The sequence below is a fragment of the Leishmania donovani genome, chromosome 27 (assembly GCF_000227135.1).
Source record: "Leishmania donovani BPK282A1 complete genome, chromosome 27".
NCBI lineage: Eukaryota > Euglenozoa > Kinetoplastea > Trypanosomatida > Trypanosomatidae > Leishmania > Leishmania donovani.
In genome coordinates this window covers 761,700-785,501 of record NC_018254.1, presented here as the reverse complement: position 1 = coordinate 785,501, position 23,802 = coordinate 761,700, and the positions used below count along the sequence as shown (strand labels likewise).

The 23,802-nt window shown below is 60.7% G+C and overlaps 7 protein-coding genes across 7 annotated transcripts; all 7 read left to right on the top strand.

The window, feature by feature from the left end:
• Nucleotides 1-1,076: 1,076 nt before the first annotated feature.
• On the top strand, nt 1,077-3,854 carry LDBPK_271900 (FtsJ cell division protein, putative; the record flags this gene model as incomplete). Its single annotated transcript, XM_003861993.1, has 1 exon — nt 1,077-3,854. One exon carries the CDS (start codon nt 1,077-1,079, stop codon nt 3,852-3,854), a length of 2,778 nt encoding a protein of 925 aa, XP_003862041.1.
• Nucleotides 3,855-5,029: 1,175 nt separating this feature from the next.
• On the top strand, nt 5,030-5,365 carry LDBPK_271890 (small nuclear ribonucleoprotein protein, putative; the record flags this gene model as incomplete). Its single annotated transcript, XM_003861992.1, has 1 exon — nt 5,030-5,365. One exon carries the CDS (start codon nt 5,030-5,032, stop codon nt 5,363-5,365), a length of 336 nt encoding a protein of 111 aa, XP_003862040.1.
• Nucleotides 5,366-6,577: 1,212 nt separating this feature from the next.
• On the top strand, nt 6,578-7,870 carry LDBPK_271880 (hypothetical protein, conserved; the record flags this gene model as incomplete). The annotated part of the gene is made up of 1 exon (XM_003861991.1): nt 6,578-7,870. The coding sequence occupies one exon, from the start codon at nt 6,578-6,580 to the stop codon at nt 7,868-7,870; it is 1,293 nt and encodes a 430-aa protein (XP_003862039.1).
• A 934-nt stretch (nt 7,871-8,804) lies between these two features.
• Nucleotides 8,805-13,775, top strand: LDBPK_271870 (hypothetical protein, conserved; the record flags this gene model as incomplete). Its single annotated transcript, XM_003861990.1, has 1 exon — nt 8,805-13,775. One exon carries the CDS (start codon nt 8,805-8,807, stop codon nt 13,773-13,775), a length of 4,971 nt encoding a protein of 1,656 aa, XP_003862038.1.
• A 1,138-nt stretch (nt 13,776-14,913) lies between these two features.
• Nucleotides 14,914-17,790, top strand: LDBPK_271860 (protein kinase-like protein; the record flags this gene model as incomplete). Its single annotated transcript, XM_003861989.1, has 1 exon — nt 14,914-17,790. One exon carries the CDS (start codon nt 14,914-14,916, stop codon nt 17,788-17,790), a length of 2,877 nt encoding a protein of 958 aa, XP_003862037.1.
• A 1,673-nt stretch (nt 17,791-19,463) lies between these two features.
• LDBPK_271850 (hypothetical protein, conserved) lies at nt 19,464-20,243 on the top strand (the record flags this gene model as incomplete). Its single annotated transcript, XM_003861988.1, has 1 exon — nt 19,464-20,243. One exon carries the CDS (start codon nt 19,464-19,466, stop codon nt 20,241-20,243), a length of 780 nt encoding a protein of 259 aa, XP_003862036.1.
• A 939-nt stretch (nt 20,244-21,182) lies between these two features.
• LDBPK_271840 (hypothetical protein, unknown function) lies at nt 21,183-22,247 on the top strand (the record flags this gene model as incomplete). Its single annotated transcript, XM_003861987.1, has 1 exon — nt 21,183-22,247. The coding sequence occupies one exon, from the start codon at nt 21,183-21,185 to the stop codon at nt 22,245-22,247; it is 1,065 nt and encodes a 354-aa protein (XP_003862035.1).
• Between the last annotated feature and the right edge of the window lie 1,555 nt (nt 22,248-23,802).

Genomic DNA, 23,802 nt, shown 5'->3' with positions numbered 1-23,802 from the left:
GCGCTTACATGTGTGTAGGTGCTCTCTGCCTTCCAGCTAGTGAAGTACACCGGTGCTGAGGCGGCGATGTGAGCGTCCCTGTGAATGCGAGGAGGGGATGGTGATGGTGATGAAGGAGGATAAGGAGAGAGCGTGTTGCACCAGTGTGCGAGAAAGGCGAGTGCGCGAACCCCGGCACAAACCCAAGCGCTCCTCTCTCTTTTCTTCCCTTGCGTCTTTGCTGACGTGTACTCGTCGTGCGTGTGCGGCTCCATATTCGTTGAGCATGGCGTACTTCTCTGCGGCCCTTCCTCCTTCTACTGCCTCTTACGCTGTTTCGCTTTCGCCGCTGTATCTCTTCTCCTTGGACCGCATCCCTACCAGCTCACGCCGCACGCTGTCTTGATACTTGCTTGCGAGATACGGCGACGGCAACTTGCTGCTCCCAGGGACACGCCAGCTCACATAAACGCGGTTTGTCTGCCTGCCTTTGCATTCCTTTCGGTGCCTCTTGCCATTGTGTGCGCTCTCCCTCTTCTTTGGTGACAGTGATGGTTTCTGAAGGTCCGAAGCAAACAACTCTACTCGCCCCACCCGACGTGCACGCAAGCATACAAGGCAGCACCTCTGAAGCCCATCTTACGCACGAGCCCTCTTTTCTTCTTGCTGCGCCATCTTCCGCTCTTTCTTCGGATGGCAGCGCAGCGCCGTGTGTAGATTCATGCTGCACCGTCTGCATCTCTCGCTGTCTCCATCGTCTCCCTCTCCGCTGGTCGAACGCAACCTTGCTGATGCTTCTCTTCGATCTTCACCCGTTCGCAGTCGCTGAACACGCCCTCACCACGCTTGCACACGGTGACGAAAAGGAAAGAGTGCGAGGAGCTACATCTAGGAGAGCGCGCGTGCCCGCGAAGCTCCTCCATCCTCGCCCCACTGCTCTCTCGCTCTACCTCCCCCCACACACATACACACACTGCGTGCTTGGAGCCTGCGGCCGTACTGGCGGCATTCGCGCTTGAACCACAGCGACCCGTCCTTTCCCTCCTCTACTCGCCCACCCCTTCAGTCACGACACAGCAGTACCGCAGACGAGCAGAATGGGCGTCAAGTCCAAGAAGAAGGCCAAGACCCGGTTGGACGCGTACTACCGGCTGGCCAAGGACCAGGGGTACCGCGCCCGTTCTGCCTACAAACTCATCCAGCTGAACCGAAAGTATGATTTCCTCGCCAAGTCGCGCGTCCTTGTCGACCTCTGCGCCGCGCCTGGTGGCTGGTGCCAGGTGGCGGCGCAGCACATGGCGATAGGCTCGAAGATCGTCGGTGTCGATCTTGTTCCGATTGCGCCGATCCGTGGCGTCAAGACGTTCGTGGGTGACATCACAGATGACAAGACGCGCAAGATGATCGTCACGTACCTGAAGAAAGAGCCGGTCGACTGTGTCATTCACGATGGTGCGCCAAACGTCGGCGGTGTGTGGTCGCGCGATCTCTTCGACCAGAACGCGCTCGTGCTGGCGTCGGCCAAGATGGCGTGCTCCATGCTTAAGGCGAACGGCTGGTTTGTCACGAAGGTGTTCCGCTCGCCGGACTTCCACAACCTCCTCTGGGTGTTCAAGCAGCTCTTCGAGAAGGTCGAGGCGACGAAGCCGCAGGCGTCTCGCATGGAGTCTGCCGAAATCTTCGTCGTCTGTGCCGGCTTCAAGGCACCCAAGAGCATCGATCCCGCCTTCTTCAACCCGCAAAAGGTCTTTGCGGAGGTCGGCCAAGAGAAGATCGTCTCCGCCTCCGGCATGCTGGTCGCCCCCAAGTCGAATGTGCCGACGGGGTACGACGAGTTCGCTACCGTTTCGCACCACGTTGCGTCCTTCTCCGATTTCCTCAACGCTGATGACCCGAAGGTGTTCCTAAAGACGCACCACGAGCTGCGCTTCAGCGACGACGCGGACAAGGAATACCTCAAGTCGAAGAGCTCCAAGAAGGAGCTGGTGTATCTCTGCGGTGATCTTCAGCAGGTGGGCGAGGCTGATCTTCGGCGCATGCTGCGGTGGCGAGAGCAGCTGCTGCGCGAGAAGACCCACCGCATCCAGGTCGACGCGGCAGGCACTGAGGAGGGCGGCGACGTGGACAGCATGGCCGGCGGCAACGGCAGCGACGACGAAGACGACGAAGATGACGGCAAAGGGAAGCGCGACTACCACTTCGACTTCGACAGCCCCGAGGGCGTCACGCAGATCGCGCGTGAGCTGCTCGAGATTCGGAAGAAGAAGGCCAAGGAGTTGAAGAAAAAGCAGAAGAAAGTGGTGGATCGAAAGCTGAAGCAGATCAAGGGCCTCATCAACTACGACCCCAACATGAGCGTCGAGCATATGACGGAGGCGGATGGGCTCACCTACAAAGGCACGAACACCGACGCCTTCGACGATGACGGCGACGCCGCGGCAGGCGGCGAGGACGGCGAAGCCGATGAGCTGGATCACTTCACTGTGGAGCAGCTCGGGCTTATTCCGGAGAAGGAGCTGGCCCACATCATGGATAAGACTTGGACGGAGCCGGAGGACCGCGGCAACGACCCGCTGAACCCGGTCATGTCGGTCAACCTCGCCGCCCAGGACGACTGGGACTTGGGGGACAAGAAGGACGGCGACGAGTCCGAGGCCGAGGGCGACGACGATGGCGTGCCGCACTCCGCCCAGCTCGTTGAGGGGGAGGAGCACTTCATGGATGTCGACAACTACGGTAACTACGTCCCGGCGCAGCGCTCGACGCGTGTGACGCTGTACGAGGCAGGGCTGGAGGGCTACGAGGACAGCAACGACGCGGAGGCCGCGGACGAGACGCCGGCGTCCAAGAAGAAGCGTGCAAAGGCAGAGAAAGACGCAGCGCAGCTGGAGGAGGCGGGTAAGAGCAGCAAGTGGGAGCGCCATCAGCTGAACATCGAAAAGGTGTTGAATGACACCTTTCCGAAGCCGAAGGATCACGATCGCGCCAAGAACAAGAAGCGGCAGCGCACCCTAGAGGAGGAGCGCATCATCATGAGCGTGCCCACGGAGATGGCGGACCCGGACAAGCGCAAGCACGTGCGCACGCGCTTCGAGGACAAGGACGACGACGACAGCAGCGACGACTCTGTTAGCGAGCTGTCTGCGGAGCTGAGCGACGGCGACCTCGACGACTACGAGATCAACCGTGGCCGCGAGGACTCGCGCCGCAAGCGCAAGCTGATCCCTGACATAGGTAAGGTGACTACCCAGGAGCTCATACGCCAGCAGCGGAAGCAAACCCTGCAAGACAACAAGGAGGTTCGTAAGCAGAACAAGCGAAACAAGAACAACACAAACAGCGGAAAGAATTCCAGTGGCAAGCAGGACACGGAGTTTGAAGAGATCCCGATTGCCATGACGGATCCCGACATCCGCGCTCGTACGCTGGCAATCGCGCAGAAGATGCTGGACCCCAAGGCGCGCCGCGAGATCCTCGACGCCTCTGTCAACCGCTACGTCTTCAACGACGACGATGACCTGCCGGACTGGTTCGTAAAGGATGAGCAGCGCAACTGCCGTGTCGTGCTGCCAGTGACCGCGGAGGAGATCGAGGAGCAGCGCCGCCGCTTCCAGGAGCTGAACGCGCGACCGAGCCGCAAGGTGATGGAGGCGATGGGCCGCAAGCGCCGGAAGGCGCAGCGCATGCTACGCAGCTTGATTGACAAAGGCAAGGCTGACCCTCGCGCGCGCGAGAAGGCTGAAAACCTGAGCGTGCGCAAGCTGATGCGTTCGCAAGTGGTGAAAGGCCAGGGAAAGAAGAGGCACAAGTACCTCGACCGGCAGCTGATGGGCCGCATGCGGCGCGAGAAGCAGAAACTGAAGCGCCGGAAATAGGGTGCACACGTGTGCTTGTGCTTGTGCTTTTCACCGTGCGCCGGGGCCTGCCTCCGTGTCTGTATGCCTGTGCGTTCGCGTGTGTGTGTGCCTGACACTGTCTCTCGCTGCCGTGTATGGGCGCGTTGGCTTGCTGTGATATGGGCAAGACTCGGTTAAGTTGATGTCTCCTTTTTTTTTCATCGGAGCATTTCGCCACCCCTCTTTTACGGAGTGCGCGTACGTGCGCCCTGTTGCTGTGTTGTCCTTGCGTGTTTCTCTTTTTCACTTGTGCATGGGTACATCTTGTTTTCTTTGTCGTGGCGTCGCGCAGTCTGAGCCGACGATGCTGCACTATCAGCCCTCCCTCTGAATTCACTTCCCTTCCCGCCCCGCTTCCTTCACACACACACACACACACACACACACACACACGTGTACGCGCACGCACCGCGGACTCTCTCGCTCTCGCTCTCTTCTGTTTTGGTTGTCGCTCTCCTTCCTTTGTACGCCTAAGCGTGTTAAGCCCGTAAGCCACCGTGGCGTTGAGCGCAACAGGAAAAAAAAACCGAGTCACGCACACGCACACGGAGAAACGGAGAGAAAAAGGGGGCCCGACGCGACGCTCGACGCAACCGGACGTCTCTTCGTCCCCCCAGCGCAAGCGTGCATGCTTGCACGTACAACTACACACACCAGCTCAGCAGGTGTGTGTTTCCACTCACCTCCAGCTATGAAGGATCAGCGGCAGCGATGCCCTTTATGTGGGCATGGCAGCATGTGATGACGGGAATTTGGAGAGGAGACAGGGCTCGCACTCGCCCGCGTGCGCCTCCGCCTTTACGCGACAAGCAAAGCCAAGTCGCGACTCTTCTCTCAATTCTTTCTGCTCTGTTTTTCTTAGATCCACGTCGCCTCCTCTGTCTGCCCGTCGTTTCTCTCTCTCTCCTTCCCACTCGCCGGGATCTCTGCGCATGAGCGTGTGTGCGTGCACGCTGATAACGATGACGACCATATGCCCCACTCCCTCTCTCTCCTCATCCTCCCTGCACATGTCACATGGGGGTTTCCGCATCAACGATCACTGGCGAAAAAAAAAAACATGTACTCGTCCCAGATGGCTGAAGCGCAGTTCTGGAAAGCATCGCAAGGCACACCCGGACGCACACCTCCCCCGCCCCCAAAAAAAATAAGAAATGGGCAAATACACCATGCTGCACAACATCAACAAGGTGTTGTGCGTTATGCTCGATGATGGCCGTACCGTTACTGGCAAGCTGCTCGTCTTTGACAAGCACATGAACGTCGTTCTTGGCGACGCGGTCGAGGAGCGGCCGCAGTCGAAGAAGATGGCTGAGGAGGGCGTCTCGCCAAAACGCCAGCTGGGGCTTATCTTGCTGCGCGGCGAGCACGTTGTGTCCGTCACAGTGATGAAAGGTAGCGAGAACGGTGGCAGCGGGGCTGTGGCGAATTTTGGCGGCGCTCCCAAGTCGGCGAAGGCAACCGCCGTGAAGCGCAAGCGCGGCGCGTAACGACGAAAGTCAAACTTGGCACCTAAAAGCTGAGGGGTGAGGTGAGCTGTCTCGTACCGCTATGTGTGCTCAGAAGCATCCTAACCTCTCTCTTGTGTGCCCGCCTACAGTCGAACGTTTGCGTTCCCATGTATTCACACCCCCGCGCGTGTTGAGTGTACACGCGAATGAGTTGGTGCTGATGGTGATGATGTCTTTCCGCCCTCCCCAATCCCCCTTTCTTTCTCTGTCCCGCCTTGTGTGTGTGTGTGTATGCGCGTGCGTGTGTGCACCTCACCCCTCGCACGCGCACACAGGGGGCGAGGGGCACAGAGGCGATGAGGGGGTCGATGCGCTGTAGGAAATCAGAAACAGGACGATTTAGTGCAAAACGACAAGAAGCGAAAAAGGCGAGCGCCAACGAATAACCGCCGGATGACCCCTTTCGCTGTGCGTCTGCCCATCGCCTCGAGGCGAGGGCCGACCTGCCTAACTCTTCCTTGTCAGAGAGGCGCGTGCGTGCTCATGGAGCATATGTGCGAGTGTGTGATTGTATGATGACACGAAAAGAAGATGAAGAGTAGAGAAGCATGGTGTAGCGGCGCCGTTGACAGCTGCTGCTTCTCTCACCACCCGCCCCTTACGGCTTTGCATCCACCTCCCTTCCTCCATTTCCATTCTCATTCCCGTGCACGCACGTGTGCACATGAGGGTGATGATGACTGCTCATCCTGTCTTGTCTACGATCTCTCACCTCCCGCTGCTTCCTTTGATCCTTTCCGGTTGTCTCTCGTCCTCCATCTCCCTCGTATCACGCGTGCCAGATTACTGAGCGGACATCTGTTGCCCAGCCAAGCGCGCGCCTTTTCGTCTGTGGGCTCACCTCGGTGCATCCTCCACTTCCGTCGCAACGTGTTTTGTTGTTCGAAGGGCTGCTCTCTCTCACACAAACACACACACAAACACACCGGTATACGGACGTCGGCATATCATCCCGAGGGTCAAGCAAACACGACGTTTCGCGCCGGGGTAGCCACGCGGGGGTTTGCTTGGGTCAATCACCTCGGAAGGGCTCTCCCTCGTACTTGTCGGCAGTGTGCCACCTGCTGCTACTGCTGCTGCTGCTGCTGCTGCTGCACACACACACACACACACACACACCGTTGCTACACTACCCCTCTTTCCCCTTTCTTCGCGACAGACGTGCGTTTGCTTCATCTTCTGTCACTCATCATGGCATCCACCGGCAATGGTGGCGGCAGCAAGGCCACTGCCTCCTCTTTGTCTCCGCAGAAGGCGGGGATGGCTGCGCCTCTCACGTCGGCGCCGCCCATGACTGCCTCGACCACGTCCCCTTCGCGCCTCAACTCGATGCGCACCGCGAGCTCCTCTGTCTCTTCTAAGAACGCGCCCACCGGGCCGAGCAAGAAGGGTGGCACAGCGGTGAAACCCTCCCCCGAGGTCGACGGCAAAACGGCCGCCGGCTCGTCTGAGCCTGGGCCGCGCGCATCGGTGAACACAGATCACCAAAGCAAGTCGAACGCAAATAGCGTGAACGCCTCCAATGTCGCCGGCAGCACCAACGCTCCGTCCGATAACCGCCCTGATCACGACCGCCGCGGTCGGCGGCAAGAGGGCTCGAGCTGGTTCGACGTGGAGAAGCCTGCAAACGCACATCGCCCCGCCGACAAGGAGCTGAACGAGAATGTGCAGATCGTCCAAGACGACATCCCCGACGCGGAGCAGGCCCATCGCGAGCAGGCGGAGCGGGCACAGCGGCAGAAGGAGAAGCTCGCGCAGCACATCTCCGAATCACCGACGGGCTTCCAGGCGACGCTGCCACGTCTCAACGAACTCGACGTCACGAACAGCTGGGACAAGTTGCTGCGGATGATGCGCAGCGAGTTCGACATGTCGTGTCTCACGAGCTGCCTGGCACGGGAGCTGGACGAGGATGTCGCGTGGAACCCGGAGATGCTGCTGGTGCAGCTCACCTCCGACATGCTGGACGCGGCCGAGTTGCAGAAGGATGGCGGGGAGGCGTACGTGCCGGTGGACGCCAGCGACATCGGCCAGATGACCGGCGGCGAGGTGGCGCGAAAGCGCAAAGAGAAGCGATCGACGATAACGGCTGCGGGTGCCGAACCAGCGGCCGGCGCTGCAGAAGGAACAGAACGCGAGCCAGAGAAGGGCTCCGAAAAGCCTGCGGCTGCTTCACCGACCCCAGCCTTTCAGGCCGCCGCGTCGAAGGCACTGCGTAAGCAGACCACCACTGATCCGGCTGCCGCGGCGCCTAGCGGCAAAAAGGCGCGCAACACGGACAACGCCGGCTCCACATCGACCGCCAACTCCTCGTCGACCCGCAAGCGATCCGCCGCCGGCTCCAGGTCAGGAGAAGCCGGTGGGGGCGGTGGCAACAACGCGAATGTCTCGTCGTCAACGGCGAAGTGCGATAGCACAGACGACACCAAGAGTACTAAGAGCACTTCTTTGAAGGCGCAAGTGTCGAAGCTCTTCTCGAAGTAGAGCTCTACAGTGAGAGCGCACATGCGCTCTCAGACGACCCACGAATACGTACCTTCCAAACACGCACACGTCTCCTCCTCGGTGTTCGTCTCTCTCTTCATCGCTCAACCTGTCTTGATAGCCACCTGCGTGACCTACAGTCGCTGCTCCCCCCCAGCGTTTGCTCGTTGAATCATATGGGTTTCCACGGTAGATCTTGCGCAGCCCCAATGATGTTCTTTTCTTGCTGATGGCGTCCATCTTCTTCGTGGTTTTCGTCGTTTCTTAACACCCTCGCGGTTAGCTCGTTGCGTATGCGTGTGAGTTTTGTTTGAGTTTCCTTGCATCATTTTCTGTGATCCATGTATTCCCCGAGAGCACGGCCTACGCGTCCACGCGCGCACGCGTGCAGACACGCACACACCGATATGCACGACGTGTGCACTGCCCCCATGTAACTGACTCTCGGTCTCTCCCCATTCGTAGACGGGGGCACTCATCTTCCCTGCCTGCCTGCCTGTCTGTCTCTCAAGCACGCGCTTGTGCACGTCAGTGGTTGCGCAGTGGTGGGGAGGGGGGAGGCGGCGGCGGCGGGTGAGTCCGTGAGAAGGGGTGCGTGTGCCTATGTATGTGGGTGTTACCGGAATGGGCACTATCTTCAATGTAGCATTTCAGTTTCCAGTGGGGCAGGCCGCTGACCAGTTGTACCGAACGCGTTCCTCCTAGCGAGCGGGTGCATCGACGGGCAATGAACATGAAGAGACCGAAGTCGATCCGTACAACACAGAAACGCTTCTGAGGTCATGTGTGTCGGCTTCGCAGCGTGCGAGCTGGTCACTGTCGACGCTGTAGCGGCAGGGCGGGAAAGGCAAGGACAGAGGCGAGGGCGCTGTCGGTAGCACGGACATACACACACACACACACATGCAGCGCGGGGAAAAAGAAGTTAGTGCCGATGGCGGTAGCACAGAAGCACCCCTCGACGTGTCCCGTGCTTTATGTGTGTGTATGTCCGTGCTACCGACAGCGCTCTCGCCTCTGTCCTTCCCTTCTCCTCTGTATCTGCTCAAGGCTTGCGTCGATTCTGTCGCCGAGCTTGCGTACACTCAGCCGTGCCTACGAACTCTCACATCCGCAAGTGAATCCATGGCCAGCGCACTTCACGCTTGACTCCACCTTCTCCGTCTCTCCTCTCTCCATTTTCCCGCCCGCCCCTCTTCCTCGGGGCCGCCTACAAACGACCTCGCCTCCCTCCTGTCCCCGTTGTACACCCGCACACACGTCCTGCACGTTCCATCCTCCTCTGTATCTCTTCCCCTATTTCTTGTCGGTGCTGCATCAGCATCTTCACACGCTTGGAATGAAGAAGGTCCTGGTACTGAACGGCGACTCGTACGTTGGCCGCCATGTCGTGAGGGCCTTCCATCAGTCGTACGAGTATGAGGTCGAGATCACGCGCACTCGCACTGGCGAACGAGCGGCGACAGCGGTGAATGCGGTGATGAGGGCGACCTCGAGTGACTGGCTGTGGGGCCAGATGAAGGGCCTGTGGGACTCGCTCGAGAAGTCGCTGGTCGCCGCCGCGGCCGACGCCGCGGACGACTCTTCTGTCATGGTCACAGGGGGATCGCACCACAAAAGTACGCGGCATGCTGCGCCCGCTGCTGGTGCGGCGCAGCTGCCTACATCACTGCCACGCGCGGGCTTGTCTGCGGAGGAGCGAAACACGTTACCGGCGGACATCCAGTTTTGCGTGAGCAGCATCGTTCCCAAGCACAACGACAACACGGAGGAGTTTCGGAAGCGTCTGCTCGCCAACGACGTCGTCATTGCGGTCCTCCAGGACGACACGTACGAAGCCATGTGTGCCATTCGCATTCTCGCTGGGACGCACTACGATGTAGAGAAGACATTTGTGCTGGTGTCATCGGCCGTGACGTGGGCGTACACACTGACATCAGAGCGCGCGCGTGCCCGTGCGATGCGGCAGTGGGAGCGCGAGGAGGAGCGAAATGCCTTCTTGGAGGAGCTCCTCGACGCTGAGGATGAGGAGAACGACGACGGAGATGCCCTCGGCGAGGGCGCTGCTGCCGTGGCGGAGAGAGAGGCGCGTCGTGCCGCACGTCGCAGAGAGCTAGAGCAGCGCCTCCCTCTCTCTCTGCGCGAGCCTGCCGCCGGCGAGGACGAGGCCGAGCTCCGCGAGCTTGTCCCGGACCGAGTCTTCACCGACGACGCCTACGCTCAGCGTGTGCCGCACCCGCGCTTTCAGCACTGGCACTCGCTGGAGCACCTCGTGAAGCGCTCCAACACCGAGACGCTGCACACCTACGTCGTCTTCGCTGGCCTCCCGTACGGCGCTGGCGAAGGGTCGGACATGCTGTTCGGGCTCCTGCGCAGCGCCTGGAACCACCAGGTTCTGCCGCAGTACGGTGCCGGCGTGAATGAGATCCCCATGATCCACGTGCAGGACTTGGCCTCGATCCTTTACAAGGTCGGCAGCGCCTACGACGTGCTTGGGGAGCGGTACATGTTCGCCGTTGACCAGGGCCACATCACGCAGCGGCAGTTGCTGCAAGCGGTGCAGGCGCGCTTTGGTGGGTCCGTGCAACCAGCTGTCGCGGTGTCCCCGTCAGTGGCCAACGCTACCGCAGTGGATTTGGTGCGCCTCGATCGGCTGGAGCTGCCGCCGCCGACCAGCCCTCAAGAGCTTTTCGCCGCGTTTGGCAACAAGCCGTGCTGGGGCGACGGCGGGGCTCTCTTGACCGCCCTAGTGCTCTCCGACATCCAAGCGGAGCCCTCCACTGTGCTGACGATGCACGCGGAGGATGATTGGGTAGCCCTCGATGGCTTCCTTGCGACCCTTGATGTGACATGCGCGCAGTTCCGCGCTGCGCACGCAGATGCATTCAAGCCGATCCGCGCCCTCATCACCGGGCCACCGCTGAGCGGGGCGGAAACCGTTGCCGCTCTACTGGCGCAACGGTGCCGTGCGCCGTGCGTGTCGCGCGAAAACATCGTTGCGGACTATAAAGCGCACGTGGCAGATGTACGCGCCGCGCTGCGGGGCCTGCTTATGCGACGCCTACAGCGCCGTCGTGCCAGGGTGCAAGCTCGGCTGGTGCGTCAGGCAGCGGAGGAGAAGGCCGCTGGGCGCCTGGCAAAGGAGGAGCAGCGGCGCCAGAGGCGAGAGGAGCGGCAGCAGCGCGGCGACACAGACGATGACAGCGGCGGCGAGGAAGAGCCGGACGAAGAGGGGGCGGCGACTGAGGGGGAGAGTGAGGTCGGCGGCGCGGCGTCTGGGGTGGCCTCCAGCGCATCTCTGATATCTATCTTTCTTCCAACGACCACCAAAAGCGCTGATAGCGGCAGCGACGATGAGGAGGAGGTCGCGACGCAGCCACAACAGCAGCAGCAGCCTCTGCGGCCTATTGCGCTGGTTGTGAACGAGGCATACATCCGCGGTGCCGCCGACGCCGACGCCGACGGCGACGAGGAGGGCGGCGCCGGGATCGATGAGGAGCAAGAGGAGGATGAGGATGAGGAGGAGGGCGGCAACTGGCTTGCACAGCTCGACGCACAGGATGAGGCGGCGCAAGCAGAAATGCAAGAGGACCGTGAACTGCTGCCTCCTGTGCCCCTCTCCGCCGCCGCGGGCGACGCAGCGCTGCCTTTACTAGCTCTACCGCCCTTTGCTGCCCGTAGCCGTGGCCGTGCCTTTGCGCGCGATGTGGACCGGCAGGAGCTGCGGTGCATCGCGGCGCTCCGTCAGGAGTACCTTCTCGGTCTGAAGGTGCTGGCGCTAAAGGTGTCGGCAGAGGGACGACTGCCACGTCCGCCGCCCACTCCAGCGGCGTCGGAGGACAATGGCGGATACAACGACGAGGATGGCCGCGGCAGCACCAGCGGTGGTAGCGACGAGGGCAGCGACGAGGGCAGCGACGAGGGCAGCAGCCAGGACAGCGACGAGGAGGGGGATGAGGAGGTGGCAAGTGATGGCACGCTTCAGGCGTCGCCGGAGGGCAGAAACGACGCCGCCGAGGAGGACGAGGAAGAGGACGACGATTACGAATCGGCCGACCCCGGAGACGACACAAACCCGCTCCTCGCACTCGACCCCGCTGACGATAGCTCCGCATACCTCGACTGCGCGCTCGCCTTCATGTGCCGGTGGCGCCTGCGTCAGTCGGATTGCCGCTGCCAAGGCTACATCCTCAGTGACTTTCCGCAGACGCTAGCGCAGGCCGTCTTATGCTTCCGCGCAAATGGGGCGGAACTCGAGGATGCCGAGCTGCGCCGCCAACGCGCTCTCGCCCCGCTGCTGGCACGCTCTGATGACCACGCTGCGGAAGACTCAAGTGACGCGGACGGCGAGGACGACGGGGTTCTAGCCCCCATCGATGCGGATTTTCCTCTGCCTGATATTGCCAACATGGAGGAGGAGGAGCTGCTGGCGCTGGAGCGCGCTCATCGCCGTGGCCGCGGTCCGGCAGGTTGCAACAGCGCCGTCGGTGAGGTGGAGTCGATGGACGATTTGACGGAGGGGGTGGCCGCCAGCGGCGACACGGAGACCGTAATAGAGCCTGTGGATGAGTCTCTCTTCGTAGATCATGTCGTGGCGCTCCAGGCCGACCCGGCTGTTTTGCGCGCCACGATGGATGCGCTACAGACAAACCTGGTTGTGGCTGCCGAGCAGCAGGCATCATCGACGTCTCAGAGCGGTGCGGCACCCTCCGCGCAGGGTGCGGCTGCCATAGGGTCGGCAGAGGCGGCGCTTGCGGCGCTTCGCGCCTCGCTGCACACCACCCCATACGTTGCGCAGCTGGAATGGTACATGGATCATCACACCGCCACTTCTCCTCCGACCCAGTCGCTGCTGTCGTGGCTCAGCGCCATCACGACGACACCCGCGCTGGGTGTGCAGCACGCGCGGGTTATCGTTCCCCTTAGCACTAGTGATGATGCCGCTGACGGTGAGGACGCGGACGGCGTCGCTGTAACTACTATGGAGGCTCCCCCGACAACCCGCACGGCGCAGATGCACTTCATGCCGATGCCGGTGCTGAGCACGGAGGAGGTGAAAGCATGCTGGTGCGCGGCGAGCGAGCGGAAGGCGCAAGATGAAGCGAGGGCGGCGGGGGTCGGCATGGACGCACACATGGTTGCAAACCGCACATGCGGTGATGAGTGCGGATCCGCGTTGGTGGATGCCAAGCTGCCGGTGGCGCTGATGCGGCTCGCACCGCTCTGCTGGACCGGCGCCGCGGCCCCGCAGTCCCCGTTACTTCTCAGCCAGGCTCCTTCTCCCTCAGCGCACGCCCGGTGTCCTCGTCACAGCCGCGCCACGTCGCGGCGCACACCACCGCCGGCTGCATCTCTCGCGGCTCTTGCGCAGGATCTATGCGCACGTATTGCACCCGTGCGCCGAGAGCCCACAGCTGCGGCTACGACTAAGGCTACGGCGGCTCCAGCAGCATCCACCGAAACGGACGGGGTATCGGACACGAGCGCCAAGACGGCCCCGCCGCTCCTGGCGGACGCCGCGGCACCAGCAGGTCAAGTGGATGTCGCGACAGCATCTGAAACACCAGCCGACGCTGCTTTGAAAGAAGCCGCTGGCAGCATCTCAGACGCAGCTGCTACTGTTGCTGCGGGGGAGGAGGAGCGGCAGACGAGACTTACCGCTTGCTCTGAGGCCGAGGCGTCCCAGATCCTGCACGAGTTGGCCTCCCTGCGTCGTCTGCAGATCGTCGAGAGCAGCCCTGACACGGTGGAGATGCTGGAACTACCGGTGGAGACGTACTTGATGAAGTACGTGCTGCCGAATCTGACTCCTGTCATGACGGACGTGGTGCGCATGCGACCAAACGACCCAGTCTCCACGCTCGCTGACGCCCTCTTCGAGCGTCGCCGCCGCGTGACGCTTTAGTAGGAAGGCGAGTCTACACTGCTGCTGTGGGTGCTTGTGTATGCTCGCGTGTCTGTGTGCGTGTATGTGTGTGCCCACAGCTCTGCTGTCGTGCGCATTTTTGGTGTGGCGCTGCGCTGAGGTTTACCTCCCCTTTTTGTTTCTTTGCCGTTCATCATTGTTGTTCTCTGCATACGTGCACAAGAGAGCCCCAGTCTATTCGTGCGAGTGTGGCGAACTCTCTCTCCCTCTCTGCGTGTGGTCGTGGCTGCCGGGAAAGTGAGTGCGGGTGTCTCTCTCTATCTCACGTGTCTTCCTCCCGTATCGCAGTAACGGGGCGCTTCTCTGACCACCTGCAGGCGGGAGAACAGACACATCGATGTATATATACGCGCACATGCCTTTCGTCTTGATGTGTACCTTGCCGCCATCAGTGCCCTAACCCATCACTTGCGCACCCTTTTCCTTGTGTACCCCAGTCCTTGTGCTGATAGATGTACTTGTTCGCTCTTGCGTGTGCGGGTGTGTGCACGCATCTCTTGCGTTACACTGCATCGCCCCTCCCTCCCCCAACCACAAAAGTAGGCTGGGGTAACGTGAAAAACAACAAGAAAATGAACGCACGGCCGCGTGCGCCAGCAGGTGACTATGCACGGTTCAGCTCTGAAGACATGGGACGAGTGGCTGACAGTGAGGGAAGAGGAGGTGTTGAACGAAGCCCCTCTGCAGCCAGGACGAGAGGGCATGAAACCCTTCTAGCCAGCGGGCAGTGCTGCTAATGTAATGCTTACATGCTTGCTCGCGTGCGCGTGTGTGGGCGTCTTCGCCTGTCTCTCTTACAAGCGCCCATCGTCTGCACCGCCCTCCTCACCATACTGCCCTCATTCTTCTTTGTCCTCTGCTCCCCTCGCCCACACATGCGAACCACGGCCCCCCGTGGTGCTGTGTACTGCACCCTTCATGGAGTGGCAGCGCGCACCCTCCATCGGTGTGCCACATCTCTGTGACCTCTTTTTTCCTTGTATTATAGGTTTCGTAGCCGCGGCTCCGCATGCGCTGACGGAAGACGAGAAGACAAGAATAAGAGCTAAAAACAACTTGCGGCGGAAAGCACCACGTGTAGTCGCACTCATACGTAGAGCGCACCGCGAACAACGCCATGCAGGTCAACTCGCTCTTGGAGCGTATGCGGAAGGTGCGGCAGGAAAAGGCTGCCGCTGCTGCCGCCGCTGCCGCCGCTCCACCAGCAGTGACCAACGCGACCGCCACTGTCCCTGCTGCAAACGCAGCGATCAGAGACGCACCCGTGTCGAGCGCCGCTGACGCGGATACCGCGGGTGGCGGCGGCGTCGTGTCGTCGTCGTTGCTGACAGGTGTGACGGTGCCGGCCCCGCCGCCCGTGTTCGCCTCTCCATCCTCGGCGCGGCTTGAGTACCGTGACAACGCAAAGGATCCGCTCTGTGTGCCCTTCACATGCGACATGGTCGTACCAGTTCTGAACGCGCTCCTCAGCAATCAACAGCACGGCTCAACGTCAACTGTTGCCGCTGCCGCTTCCGGAGGCCTTAATGGTGCCGTGGTGCCCATGATGACGGAGGCGGTAAACAGCATTGACGCCACTGGGGGCGATACCCGTGACGTGAGTGCATTGAGCAGTGCTTCGGCAGAGATCCCGGGCGCCGGCCGCGACAGCAGCGGGAAGGAGAGCCAGTCTATTGTGGTGGCGAAGGCTGTCGTGCGTATGCGAGAGGTGCTGGCAGCGCAAGGGCCTCCGCAGATGCCCCAGAAAGCGGCAGTGGAGAGCGTGCCATCCATCACCGCCACCGGCACTGCTACTGCTGCTGGCGCGCCGGTCTCTTCTCTTCGCCCATCTAGCGCTTCCTTGTTTGCCGATGCAGCATACAATACTGCCTGCGCCGTGGCCCGCGTCGATGTCTCCGGCGCCGTTCGACCCATCTGCAGGGATGTGAACTACTACACTCGAGTCGGCCGCATCTCGCAGGGTGTGTACGGCGTCGTCTTCCGCGCCGTCACCACGGCGGACTACGAGCGGCAGCATCGGCAACAATCTCGCCACCGCGTGACTCGACCGGGCTCAGCCGCTTCGTCAGCCGCTGCACCGCCAGGGCACGTGCGCACATATGCTCTGAAACACATAAAAAAGATGTGGCTAGAGGACTCGCAGGTTGGGCTTCCGCCATACTTGATGCGAGAGATCGATCTACTGCTGCGGTTGCAGCATCCCAACATCATGGGCGCACTGGAGCTCGTCTTGCTAGACCCGACGCCGGTCCCGCGCCGCCTGGCATCACCACCCAAATCGTGCTCGCCCTCCTCCTCATCGTCGGAGTCGCCATCGTCGTCGTCGTCGTTGTCGTCGGAGTCGCCATCAACCGAGCAGCACGCAGAGGAGGCTGCGGAGTGCGATCGCGCCCTTCGCCGGCTTCGCTCCACGGCGGAGGACACAGCGGGGCAAAACTTAGCGAAGAAGGCGAAGATCGACAACGCCGAAGAGCCACTGCCGCAGCGGGAAGAGGCCCGGCCCGCCACGCAAGCTCAAACTAAAGGTGAGAAAGGCGCTGCTCAGGACGCTGCTGCCACACGTCCGCTGGCCGCCGTTGGCGCTGCAAGCAAGGCGAAGGACGTCTTCCTTGTAATGGACTACTGCCCCTACGACCTGGGGAGTTACATGCGGCGGTACGCGACTGCAGCAGAGCTCTACGGCGACGGCGACGACTGCAAGTCTACTCACGCGAGTGCACAGGTGCCGTACTTCCACATCACGCCACGCAACGCGCATCCGCAGGCGGCGGCGAGCTACGTGGCACGCGCCAAGTCCATCGTGTACCAGATCTTGCGTGCCGTGGCGTTTCTGCACGACAGCCGCATTCTCCACCGCGACCTGAAGACGTCGAACGTACTGCTTGGCGAGGATGGCTACGTGAAGGTGTGCGACTTCGGCCTTGGTCGCCTCTACCGTGAAGGCCAGGCGCTCACCCCCACCGTTGTGACGCTCATGTATCGCGCGCCGGAGCTGCATTTTGGTGTCGTCGACTATTCTCACAAAATGGACGTCTGGTCGGTCGGGTGCATCTTCGCCGAGCTCTTCCTGCGACGTCCTCTTTTCCACGCCTCGACCGACAGTCACCACCTCCTGGCTGTGTGTGAGGTGCTAGGCATTCCGACGGAGGAGTCGTTCCCGGGCTTGTATCACCTTCCCCAGACGAAGACAATGATGCAGTCGCTGCCGCGCTGGAACCGCACGTCGCGGCTGGCGAGCCTCTTCCAACGTGGCGCTGTCCTCCCCACCGTAGCACACGGCGATGTTCCGGTGGCAGCGGAGGGCGCGCTATTGCCTGAAAGCGGGGTGGATCTGCTCGCGTCGGTGCTGCAGTGGAACCCGCGCCGCCGCCCATCTGCTGCCGAGGCGCTGCAGCACCCATTCTTCAAGGAGGAACCGCTGCCATGCGCGCCAGCAGAGCTGATGAGGCCTATGCCGTGGATGGACGCTGCCATTGCTGTTGGTAATGCCGCGCCTTCCGCAGCACTTGTTCCCGAGGATCGGCGTGATCAGCCTGGGAGCCGGGGGTCTCAGGGTTGCCCTTCCACGGCAACACATATGGCACCAAGTACAACTGGACGGCCGTCTTCTGCGAGCGTACCACCAGCTATGCAGCATGTGGCAGACATTCCCAGCGGAGTGGAGGCGACTGTCGCAGCCGTTTCATCAGCGTCTGAAGGCGCAACTGCTGCGTCGCCGCTTGCGAGCGCCTCACCGGATACGTTCCTTGGAGGCAGCCGTAGCGTTTTCGTGAGCGACACTGTTGGTGGCGGATACCAGCAAGCCATCAGTACCCGTGACTACAGCGGCAGCGATGGAGACCTCGCAGAGGAGGACGAAGAGGAGCAACGGCTGCAGCTGCACACGCGCCGCAGCACGCGCGACCAGGTCGAAGACGACGACGACAGTGATGCGGAGACGGAGCGAGTGGGGCGACAAGCACGGTTCCTCGCGAACCAAGACCGAGATGAGTGAGATGGAGACCCCACTTCCCACTCCCTGTCGGTAGTGGGTGCTCGATTTCTGTGGTTGTCTTGCAACTCCAACCCTCTCTCTATCTCCCATGCGAGCGCGTGTGCGGGTGCGCGCATGTGTGATTGAACGTGTGTCTGTGTCTGTGCGCGCTCTCCTCCTGTTGCTGCCGACTCCGCTGCCTGCCTCCCCTGCCACCGCGGTAGGTGGCGGCGTTGTGGTAGTCGTGTTGGCGGTGAGCTGCAATTGCTTTTTCTCTTCCTCCTCTTCCCTGCTCTTGCGCCACTCGGTTAGGCGCTTCGCGACCGACGCACGCACGAACGAGAGAGAGAGGCAGAGAGGCAGAGCCATGAGGCACATGTTGAGGCTCGCGCAGGGGTTTCACCCTCCCAAATCATTAGTTGCCATCGCACCGTTCTACTTCCTCAGAGATACCCGACACCGCTGACGCGGCCGTGTGTATGTGAGCGTGTGCATGCGCACTGTGTCTGCCGCAACCCTTCCCCTATCATCCGCCCTTCCTCACCCCCCCCCCGCTTCTCACTCTCACCCTCTCACCCTCTCTCCGATTCTCGACTCCCATCCGTGGTACCGCCACCTACCTGTGCCACTGCCGCCGTTCTCCCCCGCTTTCCTTCTGCATCGCCGCAACCGTTGTCCTTTCTCTCTTACTTTTGCAAGTCTGTGTGTATGTGTCGCGTGTGGAGGTGTAAGTATGCAAATACGCTTGTGTGTGTGTACGGGTACGTTGCCTTTTTTCTTCCTTCGTTGATTCGCTTCTTCCTTCTGTGGTGCGCACACCACCGTTGGCGCGGTGCTTGCGTGCTGTGTGTTGGCCTTATTTTCAGTTTAACGATGGTGTCGTTGATGCTCTTTCCGGCCACCGCTTCGGCCCCGTCTTTTCCTCTCCTCTTCTTGTACCTATTCGATGCGAAGACTTTGTGTGTGTGCGTGCGCGTGTGTGTGCGACATTGAGACTCGCCGTCGTGCTTCCCACGCGCTTCACGTTTTTCAGTGGTGGCCCGTGCAGCTCCATGTCGTGCTGCACGCAAGGCTTTATCTATACAAAACGATGTTCGAGACACCTGAGAAGGTGGGGGAGGGGGTCAGCAGGAGCTACGCAAGCGACATGCGCAGACATGCGAGCCAACAACGAATGTTCACTAAAAGACGAAGGAGGAGGAGGAGGCGCGACGCATCATGCGACGTGCTCACCTATCAAAAGGGAACCACGGCTGCCGCCTCTCTTGCCACACCCCTGAACCACACGCGCTCATATACACAGCGCATTCCATTGGCGATGACAACACGGCACGCGATGCAACAGCTGAGGGGGGGGGTCGGCGGCACGAGAGGACAGAGAGAGGGGTAAAAAAAAAGGATTAATCAACGACGGCAGTGACGGATGACTTCTGAAGAGGGAACGGCTGCTCCTCCCTCTTCCCCTCTTCTCTCACCCCTTTGGTGATCTGAACCCGCTGTCTCCACACTGAAGCTTCCCGCCCTTTTCTTCCTTCCACCGATGTGCGTTGTAGTTCCGTCTTCTGTTCTTCTGAACATCCTCTTATCAGCTCCAGTGCTCTCTAGTCTCCCAACCCCCTTGACTTTCCCCCGACCCTACCCCCTCCACACATACACACACACAGACAGAGCACATTGAGTGCCTGACATACATCATGCTGTTCGGCAACGAGGCCCCTTTCCATCTAAAGCCGATTCCGTACCGCGGTGTCCGCAAGCACCAGGCAGAGGTGCTGCAGCATCCGCCCGGCTATAAACACCCGATCATTCCTCTTCCGCCTTGCTCAGCGTTGGAAGTCACAGCAGTACGACCCAGCGGGAGCGGCACCGCAGCGCACTTGTCGCGCTCGTCTGCCTCTCTCTCACCGGCCTCCTCGGTGAATTCAGGCAGCACTCCTGGGACCTTATCATGCACATCATCAAACCACCGGGCAGTGGATCCCGCTGCTGCTTCTGCACTCTACAGAGTGGCACCACCGAATCTACTGCAGCAGCAGCAGCACAACCCGCGCATGCGCCGTGACAGCGGACGGGGCGGCGATGCCTTTTTAGCGGATGCAGAGCGACTTGATCCGGACATAACGGCCGATGCTGCTCTTCGTCAGGAGCGCGTGTGCGAGCGCCGAAAGCTTCGTGCATACCAGCAGGCTCGCCGCGAGCGGGCGGCATCGCGCGAGGCGACGCTACAAGCCTCCCGCAACGCGGCCTTTGAAGCAGAGTGTAGGCGACTCGCCAACGTAGCTGGCACAGCGCGCAGCAATCGAGAGCAAGACGACCGTGATCCTATCACCCATCAATGCTACACAGCGGAGGCGGAGCAGTTGCTGATGGATCGCAACTCTCACGTGCGCACCCGCTATGCCGCACGCCAGCGGTTCCTCGACCGGCAGATGAACTCAACGGAGTATAATATCCTTACCTGGCAGCTTCGATAGCACATGGAGGATGAGTCGGTGAGGTGCTTGCCGACGCTCTTGAGCTGATGGCGGATTGAGGCGGATGGGGAGGGCTTGCCATGATGCTGCCTACGTAGCTTGCTTGCTCTCTCCGACTGTATTTCGCAACTTCTGAGGTCTTTTTCTGCACACCGTGCATAGCGCCTTCTCCCTCTCTCTGCCCGGGCCGCCGTCGTTTCTCACCACTGTGGGCCGTTCTGTAGAGGGAGGGACCGGCACTCTTCGATGTATAGCCGAGTCATGTGTCTCTTGTTTGCCTTGTGTGATCGCACGCTTCGCTTTTGTGTCCGGCAAAGTTTTCCGGCCTCTCTTGCTCCTGTGCCCGCGAGCTCCCTTCCACCCCCCCCCCTCCCCCAAGGGCCGCCTCTCGCCATACCCTTTATGCTTGTGCTTGTTTGTGTGTGGATGTGTCGATGTCTCGTGTTGCGGCGGATACGGAGACCGCGAGAGACACAAAGAGGCATGCATGGCTCGTTTTCTTTTTGCCCCATCAGCTCAGTTCTTCTGTCGATGACGCCACCGTGCGACACTCCCCCCGCCCGTTGTGGAGATACGACGGCTGCATGCGCGCCGCGCATGCTCCATTCGCAACACTCTCACCCACCACGCTATTATTTTTGTTGCATCTTCTCCCTTCCATTCCCTCCTCTCTCTCGTTCCTTTGCTTCCTCTACGGTGTCACTTCGTCGTGCTGCAACGCTGATTGTGCATGCGTGCTTGCCATGGTGATTGCACACCGTGCTTGGCAACACGGAATCGTCTTCTGCACCTCGTCTCAGTCGTGATAGCACCCACACTCACGAGACCTTCTCTTCTTGCGTGATACCTTGCCCGCGTCTGTCCTCTGCCCATTCCGGCTTCTCTCACGCCTCGAAGCGACTTACAAGTATATTCACACCACGCCTCGTTCCTGCGGTGATGTCAGCATACGACACGGAAGCGGTGGCGGCCATTCCGGTAGCCGTACTACCGCCTGGCATCCGCCACGCCACCCTTTCCATGGAGGCACACGAACAGAACCACCTGGCTATTGGCATGGGCGGCGAGAAGTACTTAGTAGTGCATCCAACGTACTCGCTGGCGCCGCACTTGTACAGCCGCCGCATGCTTGGTGCAGTGCTGCTGGTGCTGCTGGAGGTGGCCGTTTTCCTTTTCACGCTTCTAGGCTTGTGCACGCCATGCATCACTGTGCACAAACGGAAATACTTCGCCTTGCTGGGCGGCCACGGCGGGTCCATGACGGACCCGCCCGGGCGAAACCTGTCACTGATTGCGTGTTCGGTGTTGATCATCGTACTCTTCGTCTTTTCGTTCATCTTCTCTGTTGTCGTGGCGTGCTGCGTGCGATGTGACCAGCGCGCGCGCGTGAGCGAAGAGTTGTTCAACCGGGAACTGCTGGAGCTGTACGGCGCGCAGGTGCACGATGATGGGCGCGTGTACAGCGCTGGTGGTGAGCCGAGCGCTTTGAAAGACGAGGGCATGTGGGGCCCGTGCTGTGGGTTCGAGGCGAACGAGCGGTCACGACGGTCGAGAAACACCGGAATCTCGTGCTTGCAGTGCATCGTGGTAACCGCCAGCCTGATCCTGGAGGGCGCCGCCGTGTACAACATGAAGTGGATGCACAGAACTGCCGTGGCGAGCGGTGAGACCGCCACATATGAGAAGGGCTTCTCCGTCACCGTCTTCGCGTTGGTGTTGAGATTATTTCAGCTTCTCTTTTACTGCTACATGGCATTCCATATGCTGTACATCGGCTCCCATCGAAGCATGCCGCGCTGCCAGCTCATCCATACGTCCAGTACCCGCGCAGCCGGTGTTCTTTCGACCCATGGCGAAGCCGCCAGCTCTGGTGACCAGCTTGCAAAGATCGACTCGGAGAGCGGTTATCCATCCAAGCCGCGGCACAGCGCTGCTGACAGGGAAGGCGATCGCGAGATGGAGCTCATTCCAAACTCGCGCACCACGTTGCATTCGTGTCCGTGAGGGGTGCTCTGCTTTCCGCGTCGTCTTCGGTGCAAGCGATGGCGCAGCGGCAGAGGACGAACAGGATAAGGGTAGGCGCGTTCCCGCCGCTTCTCTACTTTGGGGTGGAAGGGCAGAGCGGGGGCGGCGGTTGTTTTCTATCACACCATCGACACACGCATGCACGCGGTGTGTCGCGTACAGCGTGATCGTAGCGAAAGGAATCGGAGAGGTTGCTTGCGTGGTGCTCTCTCGGCTCGCTCGCCCGTTTCTCTTGCTCTCGTTATTTTGCCGCCCTCCACGGGCTCTTGATGCTGCCGGCCACCTCGGTCTGTGGCATCACAGGGCCCAGTACCGACTCTTTCTGGGGAAGTCAAGCAGCCTGCACAGCCTGCCCTCGGGGGTACGGACTGGCGGACCCGTGGTGTCGGCGGGCAGGTCGTTGCTGGCGCCGCGCCGAAGAGACGTGTGACCATGGTGATCACGTTTGTGCCGGCTCACCGCGCATTTTGTCGACTTTTTCAACAAACATACGAAATAGAAAAAAAAGTAGCAGCCCGGTATGCAGGCAGCGGCGCACACGGTCGCAGAGAGCCGTGGCCTGAGGCTGGCCAACCTCCTCCTTGAGCCCATCCGGCATGCACGTAGACCAGCCCCTACTAGCAGCACGACGTACGCCCCCGCCTCCGCCCTCGAGCAGGACGCTGCACGCGGCCCAGGTGGGCTAAGGCGTGCAGCGCAGCCAGGCCCGTGTGGGGCCGATTGCGCTGCAGGTATGCGAAGAAGGGAGGGGGAAAGACAGGAAGAGTCCGCTGGACGCATGGGCCCGATTCGACGGCCGGATGGCTCTTCCTAGACGCCGAGGATGTAGCTCGCAGTGCGGCAGAGGCTGGCGGGCTGTGGCTGTGCATGCGTGTGCTTGCGGACTTGCTCGTGGGTGGAATAGGGGTACGCTGAAAAGGAAAAAAGAAATGCAGGCGCATCTCCGTGTGAGCGCATCTTCGAGGGTGTGTCTGTGTATGTGCGTTGGCACGTGGTGGTCTGTGTGCCTTCTTGTTTCTCGTTACTGCTAGAGCAGCAGCGGCTGCCCTTTCTGCTTGTTGCGCTTATTGCTGTCGTTTCTTCACTTTCTGATGCCTTCTCACCCCTCACCTCTCCTCAACACCGCCTGCTCTTCGCTTTCCCCATGGATTACGCCTCTGCTGCCTTCTCGTGTATGTGTGTGCGTGTATCTCTGTTTCTCTGGTTATTTCGCCACACTAGGGCACTGGGTGGATGCTTTGGGTATTAGTGTTACACTCTTGATTATCTCTTCCCGATTGCATGCGTTTGTGTTTTCACTTCCTGTGCTGCTGCTGCTCCCTCGGAAGGGCGAGTGCAGGGGATGGGGTGAGGTGTGGCGGAGCCGTGCTGGTGCGCTTCGCCTTTGTGCACGTATATCTTGGTCTTTCTTCTTTTCCTTGTTTTCTTCCATGGGTTTCGTGATAATTTCCATTGTCGCTGCTCCTCGCTCTCTCTTGCTTTCACTCTACATGTCTGTGTAGGTGTACGCGTGCGTTGGCGTTCTTTTCTTCGT